Raw genomic sequence first — 16,627 nt, 5'->3', positions numbered from 1 at the left:
AGAGAGAGAGAGAGAGAGAGAGAGAGAGGAGTCTTTGTGTCTTACGTCTGTAGTTGATTCTGGTGATGGTGTCTCTATTGAGCATGCGGTTGAGGAAGGAGTTGGAGTTTTCAGAGAGCTGCGAGATGACAAAGAGAGATGGGGATCAAATATTCATCACAAACCACAGTGCAACGCACCCACCCACACACACACACACACACACACACACACACACACACACAGGCAGTAAAACACATGTAGCAAGTAGCTTAAGGACTGAAACAGTGCACTTTTTTTGAGTTCTACAATCCTTACATTAGTATAATGACAATCATGTAATCCAGCAGTGAGAGGTTACGTTTTTAATCTACCATATGTTCTGAGCAAGTCAAAGCATCCAGTAAGCTCTGCTCCACATGTGTTTGTTTCTTAATTGGTCCTTCATTGCGTCTCAGCGCGCTCCGAGAAGGACATGCTGACCTTTATGAAGATGGAGACCACAGCGATGCCATGAGGGCTCTTAGCTGCCTCAGTGTAGTTGGCGTACAGATCCTGGTTATAATGGATCAGCTGGACCTGAAAGAGAACCGCGATAACGCAGAGCATTACAAGCTAAACTCAAGTAATGAAAAGACCGTGTTTGCTACTTTGACTTGATTAAAACGGCTCAGTGCTTGTTGATTCCTCACTCTTCATTCATCAGTCTTATTAATTGGATTTGTTTCATCAGAAAGGTTGAGTCACACCGGAAATTGGCACAGCAAAGTTAATCTGTGCATCTTTGCAAAGCACGTGAGTTCAGAGGCTCGGCCGTGTAGCGACTGCTGTAGCTGGTCGGTTACTGCAGCCGGGAGGGCGAGTGCTCGTCAGTCAGGCTGCTTGTTCATTAGAGCGCATCATTCTCTGCTGGTTGGTGTTCTCTCTCTATTATGGTCTGTTAGGGTCAACTGCATTTTTGATCAGGTCTCATTTTCTTGGGGACTGACTGTGCTCAGGTACCCGTGGGATTGGGTCTCTCCTTTTGGAAAATTAATTTATGCACATTGGGTTTGAGTCTCCCACAGGTTCATAAAGACAACTCCGCTGTTCTGTGTTTAGCCCAGGTGGACTGTTTTCGAGATTCTGTTAACAGACTCCATAAACTAAGGCCGATTCTCCAGTCGGAAGTTTGTTTCCCAATCAATGAGAATATATAACAGAATATCTCTGACAAATGTAGAGCCACAAACCCAATGTGTATGAAAACAGATAGAAGCATCTCAAACACTTAGAGCTTCTGTTTAGCGTCTCTCTGGACAGTGTGGACTTACAAAATATCAACATTGTCATCACTGACTGACTGGTTAAAGACAGAGAAGCCCAGGGAATCTCCACGCAGCCCCAAACTCCACAAAGACAAGAAAACGCTGGCTCTTCCTACTCTGATAACCAGGTTTGAATTCATTTCAGGGCTCATAACAAGATGAGCTCAGAGAAAACGATTGCTCACACATAAAATGTTTTCCTCTTAATGAGAGAGGACGGTTTCAGAATAACTTACTCTGTGTGGGTGTTTTTTGCGTACATTTCTCTGTTTCATGTGTGCGTTATTAATCATAACGAGTTTGCCAATGTCTCTGTCTGCTATCCGTAATTATCTCTCAGCCTGTGAGTGTTCACTGCTCCCTTGCCTTTGTCGATGTGTTCATGTGTGTCCTACAAATGTTGTGTGTTTAATCCAGCGTGCGTTGTCTCTGTCTTGTCTCTTACCTCTCCGGGAAAGGCCTGTCCGTTGAGGAGGTGCTCTGAACCCTGGGAATCCTCGCTCCCGAAATGGAGGCGCACCTCCTCCAGCCTGTAGCTGTAACCCAGCGGGCCCCCAGAGATGTTCACCAGGTGGGCTTTGTCCGGCCGCAGGGACACGTGCTTCCCCGTGTTGTACATGGTGCCTCCCATCTACAGAGAGACGGACAGGGATGGACGTCAGCAATACACTGGCTGTGATTTATGGTCTGTAATATCTGGTATGTTCTCATGGTATATGATTATTAGCAATATCATTATTCTAATACTAATACGTGTAACATGTTAAACATATGACATGAAAGTGTACATGACACGTTAACCCAAAGTGCTTCAATGAAGCCCTGTTTTATTTTTAACATGGGTAATCCCATTGCCTCTAGCCCTAGCAGCACTGTGGCCCACTTATAGAACTACAGCAGCTTTGTCATCTGAATGGAAAAAGTAGGCTGTGCTGTGATGTGTGACAGGGTTCACTGCAACCTCTTTTTTTTCTATCTTTTATGGAGACTTTAGTGAGCTGACTGTCTCAGCCTAATTGTGGAACAAGAGGACAGTTCTGCTTCACTTGTTCAGTCTGGATATTAATGCTATGTTATGCTAAGTTATATCAAGTCAACCAAAGCAAGAGGCGATGTATGCTGTAGGCAGGACAGAAGAGATGCAGAGTGCTGTCGTGGTTGGTTTTGTGTGTTTGCTCATGTGCTGTAAAATGAAAGAGGACCGAGCAATAAAACAAAGAAGAAGTATGAAGTATGTAAAAACATGTAATGTAATCTCTTGTTTCCTGTGTCTTCTTCAGGTTGTTGTCCTTGTTTTGTCCGCTAATACAACGCCTTAATTCCTCTATGACAGAGCAATTCTGTTTGTGTGGATTAAAACAGCTTTTCCTGTTGTTCATGTGGCTCCAGAGCTGTATGTTGTCAGCTCCTCACAACACCCCTGGCAACAAATAAACCATTAATGTTCTTTACCAGGCAGCCAACTATTTTCATCATACATATTATATGACATTGGTTGCGTTCATATATTCATTACTGCTGTTTGTATATAATAAATGAGGAGAGAGCACGCAGCCTCGGTTTAATTGTGGCATGCCACTGCTGGGGTTGTTTGAAATTAAACCATTACTCACCAGCCTGAAATCCATTCACAGTATAATCCTTAAAGAAAAGCACAACATCATTTTAAGAGGAGAGGCGAAGGATTTAGAATCTAAAAATGACTTTTTCACTCGTCTACGTCACTCAACAGGTTCTGTGACAGGTAGCACAGAGGCTAAGTGCTTTCCTATTACTGTTTCCTATTACTGATTTTTTTTTTTAAGAATTCAAGAACATTTTTGCATTCTTATCCTAAGGTTTGCTTTTAATTGAATTGAACTCTGAACCTCCTGAATGCCACCTGTTCAGCAGTTGCACGTTTGTGAGCTTTGATCATTAGCAAAATCAACACAGTTGCGTTGATTTGCTGTATACTGAAAGCTGTTCTGTTCCATTTCTGGACTGGTCTCATTCACAAATATGGAAAAATAAATGAATAAAAAGAACTTCACACAAGAGCTGTAAGTGCCAGCAGCGATTTTTGGGCATCTAAAAAATGAGAGCAGGTCACTACAGCTATAACAATCCTGCCATTGCACCAGCTGTAGGGTTACAGAAATTAGGAATACATGGTTTGACAGTAGACACCATAAAACAACAAGTGGGAGGCAGTCAGGGGGACGTGGCGGTCACAGAATAGATGAGAGAACACACTGCAGTGCTGTTTCATCTGGACGGTGACAATGAAAGACTGAAATGGGCAACAAAACATAAATTTGAATTGAAATCTTAAATGTTGTTTCAGCTGATTTCAGTGGCATACTGTATCATGAAGGTCGCACCAGCATCTGACTGTAACACTGCACAATGAAAGTAATTCTTTCCAAAGGAATTGCTGGCATTAGTGCATTGGCTTGCAAGGGCAAAGTTAATCCATGCAAATCTTTCCTGTCACATTCAACTTTTGGATAATTTTGACCTGCTAATTTGCACCATTGGAGAGCAAGCCATCTGAACAGAGCTGACCTTCTGAGGGAATGGAGTGGCTGGGAACCCAAAATGGAAGACGCCATTCGTTCACAGAAGAGGAATGGTTTGCAGATGCAAAAAAAAAAAAAAAAAAAAAAAATGTCTTCATGATGACAAACTGTGTGAAATTACTGTCCACTAAGAGCTAACAAGCTCTAAGATCTGAATTATTAAGTTAAATGTGTTTTTCCCCTGTGGACAAAGACAGACTATCTGTACATGACTTGCACAACAGGCTTGGACCAATTATGGATTTGTTTCATGCCCAAGATAGGAATTATAAATCCAAGAAAACTGGTGTATGGGACAAGTTCTGATGTCTTGTGAGAACAAATTTATTCGTACAAGGGTTTCTCACAGGGAGCAAAAAGCCCCCAAAATGTCTAAAACCTGAAAATCAGGACAATGTATGAATAATTATTATTAATAATGGAAGACGCCATTCACAGCAAGCAGCTTCAGTTATAAAGGAAAGGCTGGAGGAAGCTGTATTGGTGAAACATCATTGTGACAGCTAAATAAAGGCACAGCTGTGTTGTTAGAATAATTTTGAAAATATAGCATGATCTGACGTTAGTGGAGGAGCAGGTGTTCGCACAGATGAGCAGCAGAGATGCTAACATCTCAAAGGATTTCCTCATCTTTTAACACCGCTGCATTAGACGACGGGGTTGCAGCACAGCAGGTGGAGTAAGGCATTCCATGTGGGAGCTCCCTGCACCGGATTGAGGGAAACAAATCAAACACTCTCCAAGTAATTGAGAACAAACAGGTTAAAGCTGTTTGATGTGTGGTCTTAGAAAACCAAACCAGCGTGAGGCAAATCTTCAAAGCCTTCGTCTGTTTTCTGACAAGCATGTGATGGAATCAAATGTATGGAGAGGGCAAAGACTGAGAATCGGAGAATCGTGAAAAAGCAGGAAAAAGCCAGAATTGGGGAGCAGGAAGAGGGAAGGGAGAAGAGGAGAGCTGTGACGGCTGAGTGGTTAAGGCACTGGACATGAAATCTAATGAGGACCTCTGAGCTGGCTCAAACCCTGCTGACAAAGAGAGAGGTAAAACAGAGCAACATGAAATGTTTGGGGGTTTTGTTTTGTCTATAAATGCTCTAACTAAAGTGCTATTCATATGGAAGGGCACAGTTTTTTTTTTTTTAGCTCTATCAGCCATTTTTTCATCTTACTGGGACACTGCAGCTTTCATTGCATGAAATTATGGACTGAATACATTTTTGTTTCTCCCATTTTGTCCAAACTGGACCATCAAACAACGGATGTAGTAAAGGGACACACCAGCACCTGACAAAGAATCATAACAATCATGGCAGCAGAGGCCAAGATTAGAGGTCTTCGCACCACCACGGGTCATCACCAAAGCAGACCCTTCACAACTCAACATTAATCTAAGATGTCACAACAAGACTTTGTGTCTTACCTCATGTAAAAAGAAGACGCAAAGAATCGACGAAGCCCCCCCACAAAACACCACTGACACCATCCAAAGCTACAGCCTCAAATGTTTTATGAACAGCCACAGATCTAAAATAAAATTGTAGCTGCTCTGAAGCATTTTGAGGAGCAAGAAGCTAAAGGAGAAAGATGGAAAAAAATGAATGAGAAACACAGGAGGGTCCATCAGCAGAAGTGTCACAAAGATGAAGACAGAGTAACATAACTGTAAGCATTTCTGAACAGGATTGCCTGATCTATCTTAAAGCTGCACTAAGCGTTTACCAGACACCTGCTGATAGAAACTGCTCTGTCAAATGCACCTACACACGTAGAACATGTCATGTTTCTCAGACACATGATCTCCGAGACTGACGTCAAAAAGGGTTCAAAGGAAAGGATGGAGCGGTGAATGCATGAATGCTTTTGCTTCTATCATCAAGACCCCAACACATTCTTTTTTTCAGCATATGTACGGCATGTTAGTACAAATCATGAAATGGCATGTAGCTGACGTTGTTTCGCTGAATGGGAGAAAGCAGCAGATAACAAATGCGAGAGACAAAAGCAATATAGAGGCAGACAGACAGCCACTAAAACACACAATGAAAGAGAATCAAGGTTGACTTGCGCTTCCCAGAAAAGTCATTAGTCAAAAGAATAACACAATTTTCTCGGTTCGTACCTTTTGCTTCTTTTGGGGTTGAATTTGCAATTAGAAAAGATGTATGACTTGGGCAGTCAGTGTGAAATGAGCCAGATGTATTAATAGAAAGATGCCCCTCCTTCACAGAGCTGGGCAGAGTGTTGTCTTGATATACATGGAGCTGTATGTATTATCATTGTGGTATGCATCATCATACAGAAAGTTACAGTAAAGACTTCTATGAATGTCGTGGATTATCATCTTGACTAAACTATCCTTAGCATACTGCATACTATTAGCCCAACACACCATAACGTCTTCCACTAGGAATTACTCGAAAGAGGAACAGATACTGAAGAGACAGAAAATCAGTCAGTCAAACAATCACACATCCAGTAGGAAAGAGACAAAGGGAAACAGAATTAGCCGAGCTGACACAGAGAAAGACAGGGTAATAATGAGGAAAAGAGAAAGAACTGACGGAAGGAGAAATGGACGGAACTGGGCACAGATTAGGCAAACTTCAATGATTAGTTGAGAGAAATAGGTTGGAGGGAGAGTTTGAGACACAGCGAAACACTTTTGGATGAGAGAGAGAAATGGGTTAGGAAGTGCTCCAGCTCCTCCGAGAAACAGTAAGCGAAATGAAATGCTAATATTTAAAAGAGGAAAAGTGATCTGTCCCACCTGGGCCTGGGATGTAATAGGCCACTGCATAATGCATGTAACCCAATGAGCACACAGTGAGGGCCGAGATTTTAATTTAAGTCCTCTGCTCTGTCGGTATCTATTAGAGACAAGCTCTCTGGCTATCCCTCTGTTGACACTGTGGGCTTAATTATCACACTAGAGGACGGTGAGTAGAAAGCGCTGCTTTGCTTGCTCTTTCGCAGCATTATGCTACTGGAGGCCGGTGATTTCCAACCACTCTACTCCTCGGGGATCCCAGCTAGGCACTCGTGGTAAAGAGACACGCTGCTGCAGGGCTGAGCATCTCGTACCAGGCTGATCCACTCTTCAAAAAGATGTTTACTGCTTCTTGTTCAGCAGCATGGTATGCTGCATTTGTGAAGCACCAAGATCTGATCCTGTTCAATCATGGTGTTAACCCAAAAGTTACACACCCGGTCCAATATGGACGCTCCCAGTTCAGACTGTGGCCCCGCAGATCAGTTGTGAAAGTTGCCAATCAGCGACAGAATTCAGCCTGCTGATTTTGGAAGTCAGATCCTTCTGCATGGAGCACCACAACCGAAATGTTAGCTTTCAATCCAGTGAGGAAGTTTGCAATTCGGCATTCAGCTCCATAGACTATATTAGTTTTGGGAGTTCTGGAGGGATGCATCTTGAATATAAAAGTCAGATTTCCAGGTCTTTAACCCTCCATCTATCCACCCTGACCTCCTCTCTGTGACATTGTGTGGCTCTCAAACAACCCCACCCTGTGTGTAGCAGTATAGCCTGTGTTATAAAGTCATAACTCCCAGTTGTCCTTGTGAGGTATCTTTACAAAAGCTCTCCTCCACAGGTTTGTTTGAGGAGATAATAAGACATCTAATAGTAGAAGTGTAGAGGTGTGACCAAACTGTAGCTACAAAATAAAAGCTGTCAACAGGGACAGTTCTTTTGCTAATGGGCGTACATGCCGTAACCTGCTGCCTCTTTACTAATTGTTAAACCCAGGACACCTAACAATGATTTTATGTACTGCTCATTAACTTACACGTGTGGGAATCATCAATCTGATTGATTGCGTTAGGAATAAGAGCACTCGGCCCGTGTAACCTTCATCCAGCGTGAGGCTATTAACATCTGCTTATTAGCTTTGAAGGTTGTAACCGTTCCAGGACTTATTCAAACCCGAAACAAATTCCTCTCGTTCATCCAAAGCCCTCATTAGACAGTAAGTACCTCCGTCTTTTTAATTATGTTTATTTATTTGTTTATATAGTTATTGGATAGCTGTACCTCTGACACCATACCCTGTTCTCTTCGGTCTAATTCACTGAATTTACATGATAAAATGCGGCCTTACTTTTATATCTGCTTCTTTTATGCAATTAACACATCTCTGCACTCTGAATGCAATGATGCTGGAAATTCATGGCCTCAAAAAGCAGCTCTCTTCCACTCTGTTCAAATGTGAATTTGCCTCAAAGGCTCTCAGTTGAAAGTTTGTAGGTCAGTAGAATCTCTTGGTCTTTAGGTCATAGAGTCTCACAGGTATTTCAGTCTGTTTTCAACCCACTTATTGAAAATTGCTCTATTTATTTTCAATGGCAGCAGATGTTTTGACTCTAAGATGATGTTTGAGAACATAGATTTAGTTGCTACTAGCAACCATATCCAGGCTCTCAGACTTATTTGTGTTGAAACTGCATAATCATCTCCTGGCTTATTTGACCTTGATTAGCTTGCACATTTGGTGTTCATGCAAGCTTACTTTTCTTTTTCTTTTCTATCTGCCTTTAAAATACATGGCGGAATTGAATGTCATGCCTGTTGATCCCATCTCAAATTACATTTTCTGTGTACTTGCAACAAAGTCATAATTTGGAAAAACAGTCCGGATATGCTTCAAACAGTGGTTCTGCTAATCATTTTCTTTTAAGCTGCACTACAGTAGGTGGCTTCAGTGCCTCCTGCACTCTACTGCAAACTTTTAATTTGTCACGTACTGTGGGCAGAACTGATTTCCTGCCAGAATTTCATTTGAGCAAAGAGACCCAATACAGTGTACATCATGCCACGTCTGTTAGAGTGAATGGGAAAGTGCCGCTGCTGCTGAAGGGCTTGGCTGGCTGAAAGCTAAGGTTGGATAAGATGATACACTGTTTGCCTTTTAGTTCTGGTCTGCTTCATGTTCACACTGACTTTTTCCTGTTTAAAGTAAGCTGAATTTGCACAGCTGTATTACATCTGTGGAATTTGACACTTTGTACTTTTTGTGATAGGCCCATTGAACTGTAGTTGATTGCCTATGGTTGAACTCCAAACTCTCCCACTTAGCTTCTTTGTTCCTATTGTTGCTTTTGGTAAAGCCAAAGACAATTTTCCATGTCATGGAGAATAACTTCTAATAGCCTAAACCCAACCTAATCTGTATTGGAAAATCCCCACACTCTAATGCGCATAGGTGTTACCATGGTTACTTGAAATATGCACATATATCACTGGTACAGAGCACAAACATTACTTGTGCAAATCACGATCAGCAGATGGACTCAACGGTAGAAATGGTAACGGTAAAATCACATATTTTTCTAGTCTGCTTTGCTTTCACACCACAAAAAAAACACACAAGAGTCTGTCGGACCCCCCACCCCTTTTTCCTTATTCTGGACCAAATGAACCAATTTCCAGGTGTGAAAGGAACTTTTCCTATCTTAAATTCCTGCCAGCTTTAATCTGTGAAAATACTGTCTGTCTCGAATCAGACAGAGGCAGATAGATACATGTGCAGATATGTGTAGATACATGTGCTGCCATCACACTCATACTGATCCACTTATTCTGTGCTGTGACGCTTTATGCTGATAAGTGCTGAAGGAGAGTATGAGATGTTGTATGTCTGTGTGTGTGTGTGTGTGTGTGTGTGTGTGTGTGTGTGTGTGTGTGTGCATGGCAGAGAAGGGGAGACAGATAGGCTGTCAAAATGATTAATTCCCTGTTTGAATGACCCCACGCTCACCTCTGTCGTCTTCCATCTACTCTCCTCCTTCGTCTCCTCGCATTCTCGTACCTCTCTTTCATTCTTTCCTCATCTCTTCCAACCTCTTGACTTGTTCTCCTTCATCCTGTTCTCCACTTCACTCCTTTCCCCCTCCTCTCTCCTCCTTAATCACAACTTTCTTCCAGTCTGTTTTCTTTCCTTTCTTTTCCTCATTTTATTTCACTCGGTCCTCTCCTGACATTTCTCTTGCCACTCAAGTTAAACTGGTCTTTAGCTGCCTCCTCTACTCTCCCAAATCTTTTCTCCTCCACATATGAAGAAGAGAAGCAACCAACTTCTGTTGGTCTCGTCTGAAGATTTCACCAGCAATGATCATTTATCACCAGACTTCAGTTTCAAATCTATCTGGACTCTCTGAAATGTGGTTGTACAATGCAGCTGTGATTCATATTGTATAATCCAGTTCCCCTCTGTCCACTATTATGCTTGGTACATTCAAAGCAGTCACTAGTTCATTCACTGATATAGATACTCCTTCTGGGGACCTTAACAGGACAGAGGGAGGCACAGCACGTACTGTTAAGCATGAGCAGCCCCAAACCATGACAGTCCAGTCATAGCTTGAGTCAACCTTTGCAGGTTGAGGTCAGTGTTTATTTTGTCAACGAAAATTCTGACGTCAAGTATTCATTGACGTCATTTTATTGCATGACTAAATTGTAACGACAACATAAATGGAAAAAAAAAAAGATGATAACAAAAATTACAGCGAAATCTCTGTTCATCATGCCCTGAAGTCAGAGCCCCTAAAGGGACATGAAGAAGAAGGAAAAAAAGAAAGGAAAACAAGCAGAAAAAAGAAGGTTTCTTGTCACCATGATGACGGTTCACGTGTGCTCCAGAAACTTATCATGTTAGCTCGAGATACGTATCACATTAGCACGACATAGCATTTCCAGTACTCAGTTCATACACTGCTCCGTTAGCTGCAGCTTCTGGAGCCCACACAGGAATGACGCAAAACCAAAAACACACAAACACATAAAACAAATGCAACAGAAAAACGCTGCAAGAGAAAAATCCTGCAATCACAGAAATGAAGCAGAAGCAAAAACTTACAAACCCACAAAACAGATGCCAAAAAATGCTGCAAATATAATAAAAACCCACAAAACTCCAAAACAACTGCAAGAGAGAAATTCACTCCAAAAAAAACGGTGCCAGGCCACTAGGGGGACTCGACCTGAGGGATGGACCGGTCCTGTGGGACCAGACCCTCTTGAAAGACATGAAGAAGAAGAGGGTCGTTCGGGTCGTTCATGCTCCTGGCTGTGTAACAGCAATCGTTGGATTCACCTATGCAAGTATTTCGCCAGATGAAAGCAGGCTTACCCGTATTTAATGAAGAGCAACGTTGGTCAAAGTCATGTAAAATACGCCACATGAAATTCAGTGGATCACACAAAGGAAAAGCAACAAATCTGCCAAACATAAGAGAAGCACAGAAACATGCTCCACCACTGACTGTATTTGCACCTTCTCTGCCATCCATTTTCATAACCACCTTCTTCTACCAATTGTCTCTCTTGCCAGCTGCTTCCTGAAAATCACAGCTAAGTGATGTGTACATATTCTTCATGTAACACATCAATAAACAAAGTGCTGAATTTATCTGCCCTTTAGTGTTTGCATTCATATAATGCAGGGATGTTCACAGCATTTCAAACCAGGTAGGTAGTTATCATACGGTCGATCCTTGTGAAAACCAATGACAACCAATCCATTTAATTTGTTTATTTGGAGCACCTTTTTTTAATTTATTGAATTGGGATAGTGCACATTAATCAATGTATCAGCACAAGGCGTCAATGTAAATGTGCCAGAATTAGCACAATAGCTAAATTTCATCCACAGTCCCAAGGCAGACCTGTGCTCAGCTGAAGTGGAAAGAGGAGATGGTGTTAACACATGGACGAAGATGATACAGTAGCCATGTTACCGTCAACGCATTTTTATCATTTTGAAGTATCTCATTAGAAAAGGTTGATGGAAACAGCTTCCTCAGTTTCACAGAAAAGTTCTTAGAGTCACTTAAGGTTTTTGCCTTACAGCAAAAGAGTTATTGTGCTTAGGGGGAAATGGAAACACTTATTGAAGAAGTTCTGACAAAGCCAACATTTAACTAACATGACTGATCAGCTGTTTGTGCTCTGAGGGAAGAAGAAGAGGAAGAAGAAGAAAGAAAGAACTTGCACAACTGAAAAAGAAACCCGAATGATGTCTCTCCATTATTGGGGCTTATAGACGGCAAAGGCGACTGGTTTTTCTATCTGCTTCTTTTTTTAATGCTTTTGTTTCCAATTCACAACCTCTACTTCCTCTGCTTTGTTCTTTGCAGCCATGCCAAACATTGCCCATACCACCAGCCTCTGACGAAACTATGCTTCACCTAGTAGTTTATTCGCCTCAAACCAGTTGAGCCTGATTTGCATTTTCTTTTAATATTGTTGTTGTGACATTTCAAAGTTTGCTTCAAATTTGCTGACAGTTAGCTAAAATCATGGTCATTGTGACAGAACCAGCCTTGCTGACATTTTCCCCCAGTGGCCAACAGTGGTACCGCAACAAAAAATATGAAAATTAATCAAGACAGGAGGCATTTTGCCCACTACTACTAACGCTATTCATCATGCAAGGCAAAGCAATTTTATGGTATCTGTGGTCCAGTCAACAGTGAAAACATATACCATTGAGAAGGTTAACATATTCAAATAGTTCTACAAAACTTTATTACATTTCATTTAGACATAAACTTGGAACTGGACGATGAACGCATGATTTGGCACTCTCAGGCTTCTCAAGGCAAAGCTGAAATCAGACCAAATGGATGATGCAAATGTAACACAATCACTGATTACAAACAGAGAAGAGTGTTATTTGTCCCCTGGCCTTGAAGATCAAACTCAGTCTGTCCTTTCACAGAACTCTCTGGATATTATTTTCTAATGCCACATCAAAATTAAATGAAATCTAATAAAGAAGTCCAAACTGTCTCTGGGTTAGTTAATGAAAGATTGTCGTCACAGATCAATTACTGTGTGACTTGAGTGGGTGTGTGCATGTCTCTCTGCGTGAATGCTTGTGTGTATGTGTGTGTGTGTGTGTGTGTGTGTGTGTGTGTGTGTGTGTGCACTTTTGTGTACTGGAGTCAGTCCATGAGATAGGATATGACTAATGAACTGTCACTTTCATAACACACACACACACGCACGCACGCACACACATGCATGTGCACTGTCCAATCTATTAGTAAAATGTCAGCATGCTGCAGAGCATTCGAAGTCTTTGTGAAGACAGTCATTTGTCATATTTGGGGGTCTTATCACACCTCTCTGTGCATCTCTTCGCTGCCAATGTGAAGGTCACTCTGTCACTATGTCGGATGTAAATGGAGTTGATGGCCTTTCCTGAGCAGCATGGTCACAAGTTGACATACAATAGACTGCAGGGTGATATTGTTGCTGATTGGCTATTAATGAACACCCACCCTTGCAACTATGTTATCTGCTTGTACAAAATAAGTGATAGCAGCCTACAAACAGAGTAAATATTGACAGCATAATGGGCAGATGAGTATGTTAAAGTAGATTAAGTAAGCATTTTGACTGTGAGCTGCTCTGCAGAACAGGACTTGTTTAATACCATCCCACCTCTTGCTGTTGCCTCCTTCCCCAAAGGACGAGCCAAAGAAAAGGCGCAGAGGTCACCTGACACCCACTTTCAAACCTCACTGACCTCCTGCATTTCGGAAACAAGATTCCATTGTTTTGTATTTTGTCTTTTGTCCCACGTGTGATAAATGTGACACGTTATGTACGTGTACTCTGCTGCTTGTGAACTTGTGCCTACACTTCTGCAAATATCTGACCAGTTTTCTTATATTACACATGAGATAACCAAGTGCAACACTATGAATGCCTTCCAGGTAAGGCTGTCTGATCATGCGTGAGATCATCCCCACATCTAAATGACTCCAAAAAAGCTGGGAGTCAGTGTAAAATATAAATAAAACCAAACGTGTTAATTTGCTGATCCTTGTTGACACACGCTCAATCGACATCAGTCCAAAGACAATATATTTAATGTTTGACCTCATCAGCGTCATTGATTTTTGTAAATATCTGATTATTCTGAATTTGATGCAGCAAGACGTTTCAAACAAGTTGAACAGGAGACAGAAGACTGGGAAAGATGTGGAATACTCCAAAAACACCTGTTTGGAACATTCCACAGTTTGATTGGTAACAGGTGAGAGTATCATGATTGGGGATGAAAGGGGCATCCTGGAAAGACTCAGCCATTCACAAGCAACGATGGAGCGATGTTCACCACTTTGTGAACACATGATTGTGTAAAGGATGTTACTACATGGACTCAGGGAGATTTTTGGAATCAGGGTTTCAAAATGTGTGCCAATAGTCCTTCATGTTAAATTGTTCTTCAGCTAAAAATGTGTTGTACTCGTTGTTGTGATGTTTGAGCTCCACTGTGCAGAATGATGTATGTGCCGAGTTTGTTTTCTAACATTAAATCTCAGTTAAACATCTGGATGTACCAGCTGGATTTTGTGACAGCACAACTAATTTGAAGCAGTCATGGCCCAGTATGCAAATTACAAATGCAGTGTGTCAAGGGGACCCCCTGACCCCCGAAAGAGACAAAACATTTTTTATGCTATGAATTCTTCACATTCAGAGATGTTTATGATCAGACAACTTTATTTTGAAATTTAATTTCATATCGCTGTGAAGTCATTAAGTAATTAGCATGTAATTAGCTAGGTGTTAAACCCTTCACTTTACTCAACAAGTACAATAATAACTTATGATGCTGCATGGACATGGTAAGAGCAAACTATAAGTCCTTTCTACAGCTGATTGTTGAGGTCTGTATTGGTGAGTAAAGGTAGTCATAATGTATTATCAGCCACATCGGTCAACCTCCAATTTATGACTTGTCAAGGGCATCCACAAGAAGTTGTAATTAATCGTAAGTGTAGTTATGAGTGTATACATTATAATTCACTATGCATGCCCCCATAACACACCGTTACCGTAGCTTTTTCTGGAGATGCTATATGAGCCAAATTATTATCTAAAAAAAGGTATTTTTACCTCAACAAAACATAACATTGAATGATTATAATGCCTTGGCTGTGTAGCAGGCAAGTTAGACAGCTCGCTTAGTTAGCCTCTGCTGCCTATCGAGCAGAGATTAGCGAGCAAACTTCCAGGAGGCTACCAGCTAATTCAGTACAGATTAATTTACAAATGGAATTCCATAAAGCTTCATAAATCTTACCAAAACAGTTCAAATGACTTACATGTGGCTGTGCTGTGCCCTCTTAACTGTCCCAGAGCTTCTCTGCTTCACTAGTAATCAATAACTACTACTTGTAATCGGGAGTCACAAATACATTTATCAAGGGCACAATGGGCCCTAATCCCAAACATGTAATTTATGTTCTTGCAAAAACATTTTTTGCACTAAAAATGTCCTAATATGCACTCAGAATCGTGGCACAAATATAACGCCACAGTAATGCTGATAAAGACGAGGACAGAAGTGACTTTTTTGGTGTAAAGGCAAGCAAGCCTTTACATGCCTAGATTACTCAGCAGGAACTTGAAGATAATGTGGATGATGATGGGTAAAAAAAAAAAAAAGCATGTTTGACTTCGCCCTCAGCCTCCAACTCACTACCTCAGCCCCTGCTCAGAGCAACAGGTGCGTGAACAGACACATAGGCCTTTCAAGTATCTCATTTGTACGGCAAATGTCTAAACTCCTTAGCCGAGTTTGTGCAGCACTTATTTTGTGTGTGCCTATGCATCTATATGACTGTGTGAAAACAGCGAGGATTACTGTAAAACTGTATGTAAACGCTGCCTGCGAATTTCCAAGCAACAAAGAAATCTGTTGCTGACAGTGGGAGCCAAAACGGCCAATCTGTTGTGCAACAGCTTCTGAGGAAACTCACTTACAAGAAGCTAGAGCACGAGAGAGGCCGGCCTGGATAACTGGATAACACACAGGTGCACACTGCACACACACACACACACACACACACACAAAGTCAAAGGTGTCCAATTTTGTTTTTGCCTTTATAACCTACACATACGCCCACAAGCATTCCGCAGTCGCACAAACACATGTGCTCGTATTTGCCCTCGGACTTTGATATCTTTTTCTCATACACAAACACAATCTCACCGTGCACATGCTTTCCATCCCTCTCTCTATTCCTCTCTCTCTCTTCTCAGCATACTCCCAAACACACACACACACACTCGCCAGGACAGATGGCCATGCTATGTGCTCTCACTCAGCAGATGCACAAGAGCATTAATCGTGAAAAAAGACTCAGAGGATTTAACTCGTACTACAGTTGTGCTGCTTCCTGTAAAGGGCCCTGATTAATTTCTCTTTTGAAGAACATCGACAGTCAAACCTTCCTTTTATATACAGAAGCAGGCATGGCACATAAGACAGGCAGTCACTGGCTATTTGAAGGTTTTAAAATCAAGAAATCAAGTGATATGAATACCCGCAGATATCAAGGAGAAAAGCAGATGACTAAGAAAATCTTGCCTATTGGTGATTTAGCGAATATATTGTCATGAAGTATGATCGTAATGTATTTATATCAGTGTGACACATAGCAGTGATAATGGCGAACTGCACTCAGTGGTCCTGTGTAGCTCAGAGGGATAACACTGGCAGAGTTAGCAGTATTCATCCCACCAGGTGCAGTCACAGTCATATTAATGCACACATGGTTATGTGAGACTCTTTGGATAAAAATGGCATGTGATTAGTTCATCTCTGGATAGGAGCCTGATCAGTTAGATCACTGCGAGAGGTCTTGGGCCTGATGAAGTGCTGCAGCTTGGAAATCTATGCAGGACAGGGGAATGAGAAGAAAGGCATGCAAGCAGAACAGATCTTAAATAAAAATATGTTG

At 41.6% G+C, this 16,627-nt stretch overlaps 1 protein-coding gene across 1 annotated transcript in view; it reads right to left on the bottom strand.

Annotated features, from left to right (window-relative positions):
• The window catches only part of LOC143334323 (carbonic anhydrase-related protein 10-like), an 89,581-nt gene that overhangs the window by 18,028 nt on the left and 54,926 nt on the right, over positions 1–16,627 (bottom strand). The window contains exons 4-6 of the mRNA XM_076753076.1: positions 1,732–1,917; positions 463–558; positions 46–118 (exon numbers count right to left, since the gene is read on the bottom strand). Coding sequence (XP_076609191.1) covers positions 46–118; positions 463–558; positions 1,732–1,917 — 355 coding nt within the window. The remainder of the gene's footprint in view (positions 1–45; positions 119–462; positions 559–1,731; positions 1,918–16,627) is intronic.

This window comes from Chaetodon auriga, chromosome 16, assembly GCF_051107435.1.
Source record: "Chaetodon auriga isolate fChaAug3 chromosome 16, fChaAug3.hap1, whole genome shotgun sequence".
NCBI lineage: Eukaryota > Metazoa > Chordata > Actinopteri > Chaetodontiformes > Chaetodontidae > Chaetodon > Chaetodon auriga.
This window is presented reverse-complemented; position numbering and strand designations above follow the sequence as displayed.